Source organism: Coregonus clupeaformis, chromosome 36 (assembly GCF_020615455.1).
Source record: "Coregonus clupeaformis isolate EN_2021a chromosome 36, ASM2061545v1, whole genome shotgun sequence".
Lineage (NCBI taxonomy): Eukaryota > Metazoa > Chordata > Actinopteri > Salmoniformes > Salmonidae > Coregonus > Coregonus clupeaformis.
Window position 1 is genome coordinate 34,742,243 of NC_059227.1, and position 16,512 is coordinate 34,758,754.

General features: G+C 44.0%; 1 protein-coding gene and 1 long non-coding RNA gene across 2 annotated transcripts; both read left to right on the forward strand.

Annotated features, from left to right (window-relative positions):
• Positions 1-1,659: 1,659 nt before the first annotated feature.
• LOC121552755 lies at positions 1,660-5,534 on the forward strand. Its single transcript, XR_005997291.1, has 4 exons — positions 1,660-3,334; positions 3,520-3,801; positions 4,429-4,608; positions 4,881-5,534. It is a non-coding gene; the product is annotated as an uncharacterized LOC121552755 (long non-coding RNA).
• Positions 5,535-5,860: 326 nt separating this feature from the next.
• On the forward strand, positions 5,861-16,271 carry tcte1 (t-complex-associated-testis-expressed 1). Its single transcript, XM_041865773.1, has 6 exons — positions 5,861-5,951; positions 6,358-6,560; positions 6,661-7,229; positions 13,078-13,229; positions 13,578-13,875; positions 14,996-16,271. Exons 2-6 carry the CDS (start codon positions 6,380-6,382, stop codon positions 15,167-15,169), a joined length of 1,374 nt encoding a protein of 457 aa, XP_041721707.1. The 5' UTR covers positions 5,861-5,951; positions 6,358-6,379; the 3' UTR covers positions 15,170-16,271.
• Positions 16,272-16,512: the final 241 nt, after the last annotated feature.

The window sequence follows — 16,512 nt, forward strand, 5'->3', positions numbered from 1 at the left end:
GGGGAGAAGAGGCTACACTAAAAGAGCAAAGCCTAACTAACAACATCACTAAGCCGTGCGAGACTCATAGATGACACTGGATTTCCCCACACATTATTCTACTTCAGTTCCAGGCTAGAGCAGATGCAGCCTGTGATCCCCAACACTGTGATTCATTCCCCCCCACTAGGTTGATATCCCGAGTGCGTTTCAGTGCCTGCTTCCGGAGACTCTCTCCTCCTCTGCTCCGTGGAGAAGGCCCATGTCATGCCAGTCCATTAGAAGCCGAGAGCAAGGGAAGCGTGTGTCTGTCAGGCTGCGTTACACCAGGACGACAGTGACGGACAGCCCCGGAGCCCTAGTCAGAGCCGCCGCTCCCCTCCCTGCATCCCTCCACCTCCTCCAGGAGCCTCTACCATGATGTGTCATGAAAAGAACAATGTCAGCAACAGTTACCCTATCACTCTTTCTCTCTTGTTCACGCTTTCTCTCCCTCCCTCTCTCTCTTGCTCCCCCTCTCTCTCGCCCCCTCCCTCCCTCGTCACGCTGAAGCATTTGGGTCGCACCATGTGACCGGTCATGTCCAATTAAGTTACTGACTAGGATTACCCATCTTATTACATAATTAAGCGAAGATCCTCCTAATACACCATATTATGTCATTAGGCCTCCAGTGTCATGAAAAAGTAAAGCATTTCCCCTGCCTAACCCCTTCCCCCACTCCATATCATCTAGTCCTAAATTCTAGAACCTAAATACTAATAGGAATGTGTATATGACTTGTCATTGATGCATACTGTCAAACAGTAAGCTTTAAGTTAAGTAAACATCCTATTCCTACTGTTCTTTATCAGCTTGGGGCTGTTGGGAGAGTCAGCATAGTGCTGCTGTGCCAAACTGACATGCCTCTGAACTCGCTTCAAACCCTTTGAAGAAACAAGCTCCACTCAATGAAGCTGCAGCAGGACAGAGTGCAGGGGGAGTCAGGGAAAGGTAGCTACACAGACTCCAGATGAGGGTTACACACAGAAAATTAGGACCCAGCGGCTTTCTGGCTTTTGTTGTTGTCCCAGCCCCGCCTCTCCGGAGCCTCCCTAGTGCTGCAGCTGATGATAAGAGCCACTAGCACTGGCTCCTGTCATAGACGGTCAACTCCAGGCCTCGGTGGTCATTGTTATAGGCTGAGGATGGCATAATTGGGGGATTTTCTAAGGCTGATCTAGCTGTTTTTTGTGTCCAGTGTCTGGGAGAATGTATAGAATGTATAGTGAAACCTAAAAGTGGTGTAAAAATAGTTCCCCTACTTAGGTTTTATTGTCAAACTCTTCAGATAGGCTTCATGGCTCTAAATTGATCATCATTATTGGGTTGTCTGTTTTTAAATTAACACGTAATACTTTGTTCTTTATGTTACTCTTATTATTATTTATATATATCCTGATGCCTAGTCACTTTACCCTGCCTTCATGTAAATATCTACCTCAAATACCTCGTACCTTTGCACATTGATCTGGTACTGGTACTGTATATAGCTCCATTCTTATGTATGTTATTTTATTCCTCTTGTGTTACTATTTTATTTTTATTATTATTTGTAAAATCTAATGTGCAGCATCGTTGGGAAGGGCTCGTATGCAAGCATTTCACGGTAAAGTCTACACCAGTTGTATTCAGCGCATGTGACAAATACAATTAGATTTGATTTAAGATATGTTATGTTTTGGTGTGTGATTCTTTCATTCAACACATGATAAAGCCGCTCTTGCAGTGGCAAGACATTAATATGTCGTAGTTCCAGCATGGTTTTAGACTAGAGAATCTGCTTGTTTAGATGCTTTGGGATGGATGATGGATCCTCTCCAAATGCATCTTATCCAAAATCCTCGTTCCATCTGCCAGCTTGCTCACAAATGATCCACACAGCAGGATCATGGCACACAGCTACACTGCATCGACAGTTCTGTGTGTTGAGGTTGTACAGTATGCGTTGCGTAGCATGCAGGGTGAGTTATGATGTCCACTCCACTCTGCACCAAGCAGCTCACTGCCCAGCACCAAGCAGCTCACTGCCCAGCACCAAGCAGCTCACTGCCCAGCACCAAGCAGCTCACTGCCCAAGCCCTGTGCTTTTTTTCTTCATCTTTCCCAATTGCCTTGGTAAGGCAGCCTCTAATAATACTTATAACATTCATACATTATAGCTTGGTGTGATGTAATCAAATCATTGTTTAATAAGAGCAGTAGGCCTACATGTTTGGATAGTAGTAATTTACCCAAACGAGTGCTTCGAGGGTAATTGATATAATGTTGTGTAACAGACAGAAACAAAGATGGCAGACAGTAATTGTAATTACACGTGTATAGTCTTTTGTTGTGAGATGTGGCGTGACATCACTGTGCAGGTTCCCTGCAGGGATGTCTTTGAGCTGCCAGCCAAGCTTCAGCTGAACATAAATCAGGAAAATGTTTTTTCGCTGACGATCAGAATCAGTTCTACTGGCTGAAATTGTCTTGTTACTAGTGCTATGGAATATCCTTGTTGCATAATTTAACATTTGGGTATTCATCAATAACCCATTTTGAGAGCTTGGGACTATAAGGTTCTATCTACAAAAAGATAATTCGGAGATAATTGGCTTTAATGTTCCGAACCCTCATTGGTTTGAATGGTGTCAGCAATTTTTATATTGTATTCTTTTGAACTTAACAACACACTGGATAAAGAAATGAGCCCTAATTGAGGTCAGTATCATTGACGTCAGGTTAGGTCAGTTAGGTCCTTATTAAAAGTGGGTAGATTAAATCTACTGTACAGCATAAAAAGGTGTGTTTTGTTTGAGGAGGCGCCCTTTACCTTGTTTAATTACCTTGTTTGAGGAGTCGCCCTTTACGTTGTTTAATTATGTTGTTTGAGGAGGGGCCTTTACGTTGTTTAATTATGTTGTTTGAGGAGGCGCCCTTTACATTGTTTAATTACGTTGTTTGAGGAGTCGCCCTTTACATTGTTTAATTACGTTGTTTGAGGAGTCGCCCTTTACGTTGTTTAATTGCGTTGTTTGAGGAGTCGCCCTTTACATTGTTTCATACACTTACCTTACAAGAGGTAAGGTAAGTGAAACTGCAATTTGAAATAATTTAGTGTGTCACAATATCATTAATTTCAATCTTGGCAAATAAAACAATGCTTCTATAACACTTGTTTATTCTCTGTCCTTAGATGTGGAACATTGCTGCATGGTGTTAGTGGTGGCAGGGTCTGCCTCTTGCTACACCGCCTGCTGATGGAAAAGTCTGCTCTTGTCAGTCAACCTGCTGTATGACCAATGGAGGATACTCCTGCTGTCCAGTTCCCTGTGTGAGTAGGAAACAAATTTGACACCACTAGTGTAAATGTCATTCTTCAATGGTAAAACCAACTTTTCGGTCAAAACTAAGACCCTCATCAGAGCTCACTGAGAGGTATTACAGATTCATTACATATGAATTACAAGGTATTCACAGACCACATAACTTTTATTTTCATTATGTTTGTTTTCCTAGGCAGTGTGTTGCTCTGACATGTGTTGCTCTGACCCACTGTTGCCCGTCCGGATTCAGCTGCAACACCACGGACCAGATGTGTACGAAAGATGACCAACCATGGAACAGCGTGCCCATGCTGAAGAAGGTGGCTGCAGAGGAACCATGCTCTCCTGTCTCTCCCCCACTCAAGTCTGATATCGTCCCAGAGCAATGCTGCTCTGTGGTGCACAGTGATGGCTCAAATATCTGCCCTGCTGCCGTCAACCCGAGGGCGGGTGGAGCTGCTGTCCATTTCCCCCTGTGAGTAGTGTCTTTCTACTTGTATGTTGGCTTCATGGTCTAAAATGTAAATGTAAATGTAGTTCAGGGGTCTCAAACTAATTTTGCCCGGGGACCACATTTGATCTTCGTCACCAAAGTCCAGAGGGCAGCATTTGGCCAATAGGGCCCAGATTCACAAAACCTTCTTAAGAAGACATTTCTTCTTAACTGCCATTTTTTTTGGGGGGGGGAACATGGCTACTTAGCATTCAGTCACATGTCGTTTGTTACTTGGCATTTATGTTATTAAAGGTGGTAACACATTGAAAATAACCTACGGATAAAAGTAGTTTATATCTTAGATATAACCAAGGTCATTACATGGTTTTTGCTTAAGAAGTGTTGTGTGAATCTGGGCCCGCAGGCCGGTAATTTCAGACCCCTGGTCTACTGTAACTTTATATCTTGGCTAACGGGTTAAATATATATTGTAAAAATGTTTGTTGTTATTTCACAGTTTTGTTGTTAGGCTACTGTGTAATTAATGCTTGTTACATTCTACTTACAATAGTAACTAGACAGTAAAGTTAAAGTTAATCTATATTTCTATATTTCTACTTAAAATGTGTAACGCAAAACATGAACTTGTATATCTCTGTTTCGTAGAGCGCGTGCTGTCTGGATGGCGTCCACTGCTGTTCTTATGGTTATAAGTGTGACCGCATACACACTAAGTGTCTGAAGTCCGACGGCCTGAGGTACCCCTTTATACCGAGGCAGGCCCAGGTCCTTTCTATGATCAAAGTCACCAAGATCTCCAAGCCGGATAACAAGGTCAACGACCAGGTACCACAATATGTGCCAGACGCAGCTAGCTCTGTGTTCACTTTCTATCAATACATGACGTTTTGTCCACAGTTTATCATCAGTCATGACATTACAGTCTCAGACAAAGGCACGCTGGATGTCAGCTTTATACCATGAATTTAATTGAGACGTTGTTCCTGCTCACTGGTATTGTGTTGCTTAGGTGTTACTACCCCCACTGGTATTGTGTTGCTTTGGTGTTACTACCCCTGAGAGTAAGATATTGAAGTTGCGGTTTTCTCTTCTTTTAGCAGGTCCCATGGACACCACGTGGTCGCGGTTGACATCACCCCACATAGCTCGGTCATTCACTTCCACGGGAAATCAACTGACCTCCAGCTCCTATAACCCGTTGCGGCAAGGGAAACACTGGCAATTACTGTTGTCCACAGCCATCTAAGCAAAACTAATGTGTTTTTCTTTTGAATTACATTTAGCCTAACTGCTGAGATTGGGATTGTACACTTTTTGTGAATGTATTATATGTACAAGAATGGTGAATCATGCCACCCACTCATTGTTGATTTAAAAAACAGACAGGTCAATAAAATAAATTATAATTATTGTATCTATTTACTGGGTTGGGGTTATAGGGTAACATGGTTTCAACATCTTGTACTGGTTTTTCTACCACTGCTAACTAGCCAGTACTACCGCTGATTTAAAATGTTTTATGCAAATATAAATTATGCACATGGAAGCAGTACACACACTCTTTTTGGCTGCTGTCATCAAAACTGAAGCAGACTCCTGGGGGACCAGAGAGACAGGAGGCAGGGAATAGCCTGGACAGAGGGAACATTCTGGAATTCTGCACATCTGCTGGAGGCTACTGCATAAATGTTGGTCACCCCTAAGAATTGTGACTTGTTTGACTTTATGTTTAGGTAAAACAATTATGCATTATTCTGGTCCTGGAAATAATAAAATAATAGTGAAACATTCATGCACTCAGTATATGGATGTATCATGCATATTGCAACCAAATGTCCAGATTGTCTGCTTGACTGTCCTGTTGCAACTTCCACAGCCACAAAGTCATTATTATGGCTAAACTCTGCCTATTTCTACAATTTCTCTTATTAAAATTAGATTTTAAACCCAACCCTAACCTTAACCCTAACCCTAACCTTAACGACACTGCTAAGCTTATGCCTAACCCTAACCATAAATGTTTTTTCATTAATTTCTATGATATAGCCAATTCTGACTTTGTGGCTGTGGAATCTAGTGGAAACCACTTCCCACCGGAGGCGTTTCTCCTACGAGCAAATGTGCTTGTTTGTAACCACGGCAACGTCGGTCGACCAAGGCAAAACAAGGTAAGCTAGCTAGCTAACTAACATGTGCACTCGTTATCAGATAAATCGAGAATTTGCAGCATTTAGGTAGCTATGCATTGCAGTGGTTAGCTAAAGTTAGCTATCCTGCTATGTCAAGTAACTTAGCTTGCTAAAGTTAGCTAATAGGCTGATAAGTTACTAACTTAGTTAGGCTAACGTTAGCTCTCATGTTTGGAAGGACTAATAATGCCAGCATTAGTTCAAAGTAGCTACATAGATGGGCTTAACAAGTTACAGAATCCCTGCTCAAATGTGTATGTCATATATTTCAAATAATGTGGCAGTAATACTATATTTGACTATGGTTTATTTGCAAACTCTAACATTGCATTTTGAGAATTGTCTCTGGTTAAACTCAGTAAAAAGTGTTTCTCATATTGAACAGGTAATTCCCCAAAAATTCAAGTATGACTGCAACAATGTCCAAGTCTCCTGGGGTTGGCATGTATCCCCCAGTAGCAAAACTCAACTTGGCTGCAGACCCCAGGAAGATGCGCAGGATCATTGCAGAAGATCCAGAGTGGTCCCTCACTATAGTGCCCCTTTTATCCAGCCTCTGTCTGCAACACATAGTGATAAACTTTGAGGGTATGTTTTATTCTATATATTCTACGTTATTTATTCAGTAAATTAATCAAGTCAGTTGTTTATTTGATCACATAATTCAACCTCTATACCTTGCTCACAGAGAAGCCCATCCTCGAAGAACTTCTCCCCAGCCACAAAGACTATGTCCTGGAGAGGCTGTCTCCGTCCCTGCCCCTGCAGGTGACCGCCAACCTGATCAACGACGAAGGCTACTGGAAGCGCTGCTGCAAACAGCGCTGGGGCCTGTGTGACGTCTCCTCATACGGCCACAGCTGGAAGCGCATGTTCTTTGAGAGGCACCTGGAGAACATCATCGAGCTCTTCATCCCTGATGCCACCGACCCCAAGACAGTGCTGGACATGGTGCCTCTGTCCCGGAACTACGTCAAGAGGCTGGACATCTCGCAGCTGCTGCCGCCAATCAAGGAGCCCCAGAAGTCTGAGGACGACGACAACTCGGACTCGGCCAGCGACATGGGCATGGACGGGCCATCCATAGACCACTTTGACTTTGGCATTCTGCTGGACAAGATGAGCCACCTGGAGGAGCTGCACGTGGTCTACCGGGTCAAGGGATGCGGCATGAACTTTGAGTGGAACCTCTTTGAGTTCACCTTCCGCGACTGCGAGTCGCTGGCCAAGGCCTTGAAGTCCTGTAAGACCTTGAGGGTGAGTATCGATCGACTCCCTCTCAGTGTTCACTGGCATGGTGCCCTTTGGCTTTGTCGCTCTGCTTTCCTATACAGGATGGAGTCAGGTTGTCTGGAGCATTTCTGTTCTGCTCTGTGCCAAGCACTTCCTCAGTAAGCATCAGTAACAAAGATTCTGTTTCAAATGAGGTGAAACAAACTGCAGTATCACAGACCTATTATAATGCTCTACTTACATCAGAGGAAGTATAAATCAAATCAAATTTGATTTGTCACGCGCCCAATACAGTGAAATGCTTACTTACAAGCACTTAACCAACAATGCAGTTTTAAGAAAGAATACCCCAAAAAATCACACAAAAATACATTATAAAATAATACGAAATAACAGTAACAAATAATTAAAGAGCAGCAGTAAAAATAACAATAGCGAGGAGATATACAGTGGGGAGAACAAGTATTTGATACACTGCCGATTCTGCAGGTTTTCCTACTTACAAAGCATGTAGAGGTCTGTAATTTTTATCATAGGTACACTTCAACTGTGAGAGACGGAATCTAAAACAAAAATCCAGAAAATCACATTGTATGATTTTTAAGTAATTAATTTGCATTTTATTGCATGACATAAGTATTTGATCACCTACCAACCAGTAAGAATTCCAGCTCTCACAGACCTGTTCGTTTTTCTTTAAGAAGCCCTCCTGTTCTCCACTCATTACCTGTATTAACTGCACCTGTTTGAACTCGTTACCTGTATAAAAGACACCTGTGCACACACTCAATCAAACAGACTCCAACCTCTCCACAATGGCCAAGACCAGAGAGCTGTGTAAGGACATCAGGGATACAATTGTAAACCTTCACAAGGCTGGGATGGGCTACAGGACAATATGCAAGCAGCTTGGTGAGAAGGCAACAACTGTTGGCGCAATTATTAGAAAATGGAAGAAGTTCAAGATGACGGTCAATCACCCTCGGTCTGGGGCTCCATGCAACATCTCACCTCGTGGGGCATCAATGATCATGAGAAAGGTGAGGGATCAGCCCAGAACTACACGGCAGGACCTGGTCAATGACCTGAAGAGAGCTGGGACCACAGTCTCAAAGAAAACCATTAGTAACACACTACGCCGTCATGGATTATAATCCTGCAGCGCACGCAAGGTCCCCCTGCTCAAGCCAGCGCATGTCCAGGCCCGTCTGAAGTTTGCCAATGACCATCTGGATGATCCAGAGGAGGAATGGGAGAAGGTCATGTGGTCTGATGAGACAAAAATAGAGCTTTTGGTCTAAACTCCACTCGCCGTGTTTGGAGGAAGAAGAAGGATGAGTACAACCCCAAGAACACCATCCCAACCGTGAAGCATGGAAGTGGAAACATCATTCTTTGGGGATGCTTTTCTGCAAAGGGGACAGGACGACTGCACCGTATTGAGGGGAGGATGGATGGGGCCAGGTATCGCGAGATCTTGGCCAACAACCTCCTTCCCTCAGTAAGAGCATTGAAGATGGGTCGTGGCTGGGTCTTCCAGCATGACAACGACCCGAAACACACAGCCAGGGCAACTAAGGCATGGCTCCGTAAGAAGCATCTCAAGGTCCTGGAGTGGCCTAGCCAGTCTCCAGACCTGAACCCAATAGAAAATCTTTGGAGGGAGCTGAAAGTCTTTATTGCCCAGCGACAGCCCCGAAACCTGAAGGATCTGGAGAAGGTCTGTATGGAGGAGTGGGCCAAAATCCCTGCTGCAGTGTGTGCAAACCTGGTCAAGACCTACAGGAAACGTATGATCTCTGTAATTGCAAACAAAGGTTTCTGTACCAAATATTAAGTTCTGCTTTTCTGATGTATGAAATACTTATGTCATGCAATAAAATGCAAATGAATTACTTAAAAATCATACAATGTGATTTTCTGGATTTTTGTTTTAGATTCCGTCTCTCACAGTTGAAGTGTACCTATGATAAAAATTACAGACCTCTACATGCTTTGTAAGTAGGAAAACCTGCAAAATCGGCAGTGTATCAAATACTTGTTCTCCCCACTGTATATAAATTTTTTCATTTTTAGTAATTTAGCAGACACTCTTATCCAGAGCGACTTACATAATTATTATTTTTTTCATACTGGCCCCCCGTGGGAATCGAACCCACAACCCTGGCGTTGCAAACGCCATGCTCTACCAACTGAGCTACATCTCTGCCGGCCATTCCCTCCCCTACCCTGGACGACGCTGGGCCAATTGTGCGCCGCCCCATGGGTCTCCCGGTCGCGGCCGGCTACGACAGAGCCTGTATTCGAACCAGGATCTCTAGTGGCACAGCTAGCACTTAGTGCCTGAGACCACTGCGCCACTCGGGAGATATACAGGGGGTACCGGTACTGAGTCAATGTGCGGGGGCACCGGTTAGTCGAGGTAATATGTACATGTAGGTAGAGTTAAAGTGACTATGCATAGATAATAAACAGAGAGTGGCAGCAGCATGAAAGAGGGGGTGGGTGGGGGGGGACAATGCAAATAGTCTGGGTAGCCATTTGATTAGATGTTCAGGAGTCTTATGGCTTGGGGGTAGAAGCTGTTAAGAAGCCTTTTGGACCTAGACTTGGCGCTCCGGTACCGCTTGCCGTGCGGTAGCAGAGAGAACAGTCTATGACTGGGGTGGTTGGAGTCTTTGACAATTTTTAGGGCCTTCCTCTGACACCGCCTGGTATAGAGGTCCTGGATGGCAGGAAGCTTGGCCCCAGTGATGTACTGGGCTGTACGCACTACCCTCTGTAGTGCCTTGCGGTCGGAGGCCGAGCAGTTGCCATACCAGGCAGTGATGCAACCAGTCAGGATGCTCTCGATGGTGCAGTTGTAGAACCTTTTGAGGATCTGAGGACCCACTCCAGATCTTTTCAGGGGGAATAGGTTTTGTCGTGCCCTCTTCACGACTGTCTTGGTGTGCTTGGACCATGTTAGTTTGTTGGTGATGTGGATACCAACGAACTTGAAGCTCTCAACCTGCTCCACTACAGCCCTGTCAATGAGAATGGAGGTGTGCTCGGTCCTCTTCTTTTTCCTGTAGTCCTCAATCATCTCCTTTGTCTTGATCACGTTGAGGGAGAGGTTGTTGTCCTGGCACCACACAGCCAGGTCTCTGACCTCCTCCCTATAGGCTGTCTCGTCGTTGTCGGTGATTAGGCCTACCACTGTTGTGTCGTTGGCAAACTTAATGATGGTGCTGGAGTCGTGCCAGGCCATGGAGTCATGCGTGAACAGGGAGTACAGGAGGGGACTGAGCACGCACCCCTGAGGGGCCCCCGTGTTGAGGATCAGCGTGGCAGATTTGTTATTTTTATTTTATTTATTTCACCTTTATTTAACCAGGTAAGCCAGTTGAGAACAAGTTCTCATTTACAACTGCGACCTGGCCAAGATAAAGCAAAGCAGTGCGATAAAAACAACAACACAGAGTTACATATGGGGTAAACAAAACATAAAGTCAATAATACAACAGAAAATATATATACAGTGTGTGCGAATGTAGTAAGTTATGGAGGTAAGGCAATAAATAGGCCATAGTGCAAAATAGTTACAATTTCGTATTAACACTGGAAGGATAGATGGGCAAAAGATGATGTGCAAATAGAGATACTGGGGTGCAAATTAGCAAAATAAATAACAATATGGGGATGAGGTAGTTGGGTGGGCTAATTTCAGAATGGCTGTGTACAGGTGCAGTGATTGGTAAGCTGCTCTGACAACTGACGCTTAAAGTTAGTGAGGGAGATAAGAGTCTCCAGCTTCAGAGATTGTTGGAGTTCGTTCTAGTCATTGGCAGCAGAGAACTGGAAGGAATGGCGGCCAAAGGAGGTGTTGGCTTTGGGGATGACCAGTGAGATATACCTGCTGGAGCGCAGACTAGGGGTGGGTGTTGCTATGGTGACCAGTGAGCTAAGATAAGACAGGGATTTGCCTAGCAGTGATTTATAGATGACCTGGAGCCAGTGGGTTTGGCGACAAATATGTAGTGAGTGCCAGCCCCAGATGTGTTGTTACCTACCCTTACCACCTTGGGGCGGCCCGTCAGGAAGTCCAGGATCCAGTTGAAGAGGGAGGTGTTTAGTCCCAGGGTCCTTAGCTTAGTGATGAGCTTTGAGGGCACTATGGTGTTGAACGCTGAGCAGTAGTCAATGAATAGCATTCTCACATAGGTGTTCCTTTTGTCCGGGTGTGAAAGGGCAGTGTGGAGTTGTTAGATTAATTTGTATTTTAAGAATAATGACTAAAGGATTTCACCCCAAATACAGTATAAATGTGTGAACTGTGTTAGAATTATAATGTATTGTCAACCTACTAACAGAGGGGGGCGGGACTAAACATTCCAGGGTGAAGGGGACTGAGAAAATGGGTTACAGGGGGCCTCCTAGAGGTGGGCGGAGCAGGGTGCCTTTGTGTGGAAGGAGTATAAAACAGTATGTATGTGTTTTGGGCAGCAGAGCTCTCCATGAATAAAGATACAGATAATCCTTGTGGGTTGTGGACCTTGAATCATTGATGATTAAAACCAGAGCCTTACAACCTCTGGTAATGATTCAAGCTTAAGTTGAATTAGAGATAGAAATTCTCGTAACAGGAGTGCAATAGAGATTGCATCATCTGTGGATCTGTTGGGGCGGTATGCAAATTGGAGTGGGTCTAGGGTTTCTGGGATAATGGTGTTGATGTTAGCCATGACCAGCCTTTCAAAGCACTTCATGGCTACAGACGTGAGTGCTACAGGTTGGTAGTCATTTAGGCATGTTACCTTAGTGTTCTTGGGCACAGGGACTATGGTGGTCTGCTTGAAACATGCTGGTATTACAGACTCAGACAGGGAGAGGTTGAAAATGTCAGTTAAGACACTTGCCAGTTGATCAGCGCATGCTCAGAGTACATGTAAGCCGTCTGGCCCTGCGGCCTTGTGAATGTTGAACTGTTTAAAGGTCTTACTCACATCGGCTACAGAGAGCATGATCACACAGTCGTTCGGAACAGCTGATGCTCTCATGCGTGTTTCAGTGTTACTTGCCTCGAAGCGAGCATAGAAGTAATTTAGCTCGTCTTGAAGGCTCGTGTCACTGGGCAGCTCGCGGCTGTGCTTCCCTTTGTAGTCTGTAATAGTTTTCAATCCCTGCCACATCAGATGAGCGTAAGAGCCGGTGTAGTACGATTCGATCTTAGTCCTGTATTGACACTTTGCCTGTTTGATGGTTCGTCGGAGGGCATAGCGGGATTTCTTATATGCTTCCGGGTTAGAGTCCCGCACCTTGAAAGCGGCAGCTCTACCCTTTAGCTCAGTGCGGATGTTACCTGTAATCCATGGCTTCTGGTTGGGGTATGTACGTACAGTCACTGTGGGGACGACGTCATCGATGCACTTATTGATGAAGCCAGTGACTGATGTGGTGTACTCCTCAATGCCATCGGAAGAATCCCGGAACATATTCCAGTCTGTGCTAGCAAAACAGTACTGTAGCTTAGCATCTGCTTCATCTGACCACCTTCTGCTTCATCTGACCACCTTCATCTGAAGCAAACAGTGCCAATACAACAATGCCTGAGGCTGAAACCCTAAACACACGTCCTTGTATGACACAACTGTTATTATGCTACAGCACAGGGATTCATTGCTTCATGGCATAATATAATACCACAACATCACATTTTGTTGTATCAGTGGAAAGAATGGCATTTGATTCCAGCTTGCTGTTTTATATATTTTTTTTAACACGTAGGCGGGTTAAACTAAAGCTATACATTTTTGCCACATAAATCTACCCGCCAAGTCTCCCTGTTTTTGAGATTTTAAACCCATACTTAAAATCTCTGCTATTGTTGCAGGTGCTGAGGATCCACCAAAGCAAAGTGGATGACGAGAAGTGTCGTCAGCTTGTGAACAACCTCCTGGACCACCCATCCCTCAGGGAGCTCAACCTCTCCCACAACCTCATCGGGGACCGGGGTGCCCGGGCCATCGGCAAGCTGCTCAACAGGTGAGATTTTGTTGGGTTGCCTACCTCACATGCACGTGTTCCCTTTAAGTGACAATGCCCGAGAACCCGGTGTTTGGAGGATATATTGGCACGGGTGTTGTTAGGCCCGAGACGAAGTTGAGGTCCGGCAAACAGTGCCAATACATCCTCCAAACACCGGCTTCGAGGACATTATCACTTTTATACAACGGGTTACCAACATATTCAAATAATGATTTACATATTTTCATTAAAAACTTTATTTGGATTAATTTATTCATACTATTTCATCCTTCCATTTTTTCAAGTTTTCTCCTGTCATTATTGGATATTCATTTTGTGCAAATTAAATTAAATTAAACTAACTAGGAGCAAGCTGGAGAGCCTCACTGTCTACGACAACAACATTCGGGGGCCGGGGGCCCAGGCAATAGCCTACGCCCTTGCCAAGAACTCCAGCCTGCTGTCCCTCAACCTGCGTCTGAACCGGCTGGGGGACGAGGGGGGCCAGGCCATTGCCCAGGCCCTGCTGAAGAACCGCACCCTGGAATGGCTGCACCTGGGAGGCAACGAAATGACAGAGCCCACCGCCACGGTCCTGTCTCAAGTCCTGGTCCAGAATAATACGCTGAGGAGCATCAACCTGTCCTGTAACAGACTGGGGATAGTGAGTGCTGGCGCTTACCTCAGACACAAACTACATCATATGATCTGTCTGCTGTATTACATAGTACTGTACTGTTTAAAACATTGGCATTGTTTTATTTTAGATCATTCAAGTTTAGATTCAGTGAAACACATTACCGATTCAACATTTAACACATTTCACTAATTGGACAGTAAGTCAAGTTGTAATATGGTCGGCATAACGAAGCATCCATGTTACATCTGCTGCAAACACCTTTCAGGTGGAACTGTAGTTCAACAACTACAAATAACTGATCAAACATTAAACAAAGAGAGAGTTTTTATACAGACTTGGTTCCAATGGGAAAGTAAACAGGCAAATGTTAGCTCTACAATTCAAGCTGTTTGCATCTTAAATTATGAATGTGCATGTCAGAAATACACAATAATGGAAAGCTAAGTAGGAGTTGTTTTGGGATGTATTTTTCCCTCCCTCTCGTGCAGCTTCCCCTTTCAGATGTCAGTTTTTCCCCAGGAAGTGGAACTGGAGTGCACAGGGTAAAAAATCACCCACATAGCAAAACTGTCACGTGCATCAATATGTCTTGTCTGACCTTGGTATAGTGTACGTTGAAATAGAAAAACGCTTGTCTCAGACATGACAGTAAAACACTGTTGACAGTACAATAGGCCATTGGAGAGACCTTGTATGACACAGTAGCCTATTGTAGCCCACAGTAAATTCAGCCAGTGGTTTCAAGGACTGAAATCGTCCTTCCTGTCCTATTACATACTATGTAGCCTTGACCCCAGCTGTTCCAAATTTCTCCAGAGCGAGATTACGGTGTGATGTCAGGCAGTGTGAGACATAGGGGCGAATCCTAACTCCCACTTTATCATGCACTGATGTCAGTGGGAGACTAAGTGAAAATCTGACTTAAAGGGATAGTCCATTTAAAAACTATATTTTAGTGTTTTGTCCACTGTTAATACAATCCTAAAAGAGTGTCCATGTCAGCAGTCAGCTTTTCAAGATAGCGAACTTTCAGTGCAGAGCAAAAACTGGTGATGATGATGCGTTTGGCATCATATGATGTCTGTGGTGTATTAACCAACTGGCATGTGCTTTTGTTTTGTTTGTGTTGTCTGTGTTCATTCAGGATGGAGGTAAAGTGTTGGAGGAGGGCATGTCTCACAACAGCAGCATGGTGGAGTGTGATATCCGCCTGACGGAGGTGGGCCAGGAGAGCGACTACTGCATCAGCCAGGTGGTACGCAACAATCAGAACCAAGCACACAGGAAACGCAACACCCAAGAGATCAACACCAAGTAAACCTAGCCTAAACCCCAGAGCATTATTAAATACAAAGAAGAATAATTATCACAGTGAATTATTGTAATGTTTGTTTGTGTCAATTAATCCCATAAGGGATGGGTTGCCAACTGGCGATTTGACATGAAAATAAAATGTCATTCATTCATTCATACAAACATACAACCCATTTATGTTCACCAAAGTGCCGCTTTGTCATATATTGCCGACAGGATGCATACTATTTGTTTCATATCTGCAAAGTTGTTAAATGTAGCGATGTCTGTAATGTGTTACCTCTGAAACCAGAAGTTAGCTATATAGGCTTCACCACTGTACCTCTGGCCCATGGAAAATAACACCATAGTTTATTATGATGTGATAAATGGGCATGGTCCAAAGGTCAGGGATGAATATGGACATAGGCGTTATTCTGGGATGACTTCAGATGTTGAGATCTGCGCTATGGGGCACCTTCACCTTATGTAGCCTACTCATTGTTTGTATTCATTGTTTAGTAAATGTACAATGTGGAGTTATATGTTTAAGCAATAAGGCCCGAGAGGGTGTGGTATATGGCCAATATACCATGGCTAAGGACTGTTCTTAGGCACAACGGGTTTTGTCACACCCGTGGTATACGGTCTGATATACCACAGCTTTCAGCCAATCAGCATTCAGGGCTCGAACGACCCAGTTTATATTAGTATATAAATTAGTTGGATATACTGGTAAACATAGGCTTCATATTCTTCTACCAAATGGGTTTCAAAGTGTGTACATGTTATATGCCGTATGTAAAAATACACATTATGTTTCAACAATTTCACAAGCTGTTTTATTGAGTTAGCCTTTTTCCACTTTTGATACACAGATTTGGTTTGCGGTCATTGTAACTGTATTATGCAACATCAAGGCAACATTGTGATCGTGTCAATATACATACAGACTTGCAGTTTTCACCTATATTTATTATTTAATAGTCACACACTCAACCTGGGATCCATCTTACCTAGGCAGTACAAAACATGTTTCCTGACTGTAGATCTTGCTGCAAGGACCAGGAATCTATGACACTGAGAGAGTAAGAGAAATGCAGGCAGAGCAATGTTCTCAGTACGATCAGAATAAACTAACAATAGGTGTGTCTCAAATGTCACCCTATTCCCTAGAGAGTGCATTACTTTTGACCAGAGCCCAGAACACATAGATCTGCAAACACAGAAGGATCTGGTCAAAAGTAGAGCACTACATAGGAAATAGGGTGCCATTTGTGACGCAGCCAATGTAACAGTAGTCTGAATGACAAGCAAAGATAGTGGACTATTGATAAAGTAAGTCCGCGGTTGGCTTCCTTATGTAAA

Excerpts from the sequence above, each read along its gene's own strand:
- tcte1 (XM_041865773.1), top strand. The coding sequence starts at position 6,380 with ATGACTGCAACAATGTCCAAGTCTCCTGGGGTTGGCATGTATCCCCCA. Across the intron at positions 6,561-6,660 it reads CATAGTGATAAACTTTGAGG|AGAAGCCCATCCTCGAAGAA; the intron begins GTATGTTTTATT and ends CCTTGCTCACAG. Across the intron at positions 13,230-13,577 it reads ATCGGCAAGCTGCTCAACAG|GAGCAAGCTGGAGAGCCTCA; the intron begins GTGAGATTTTGT and ends TAAACTAACTAG.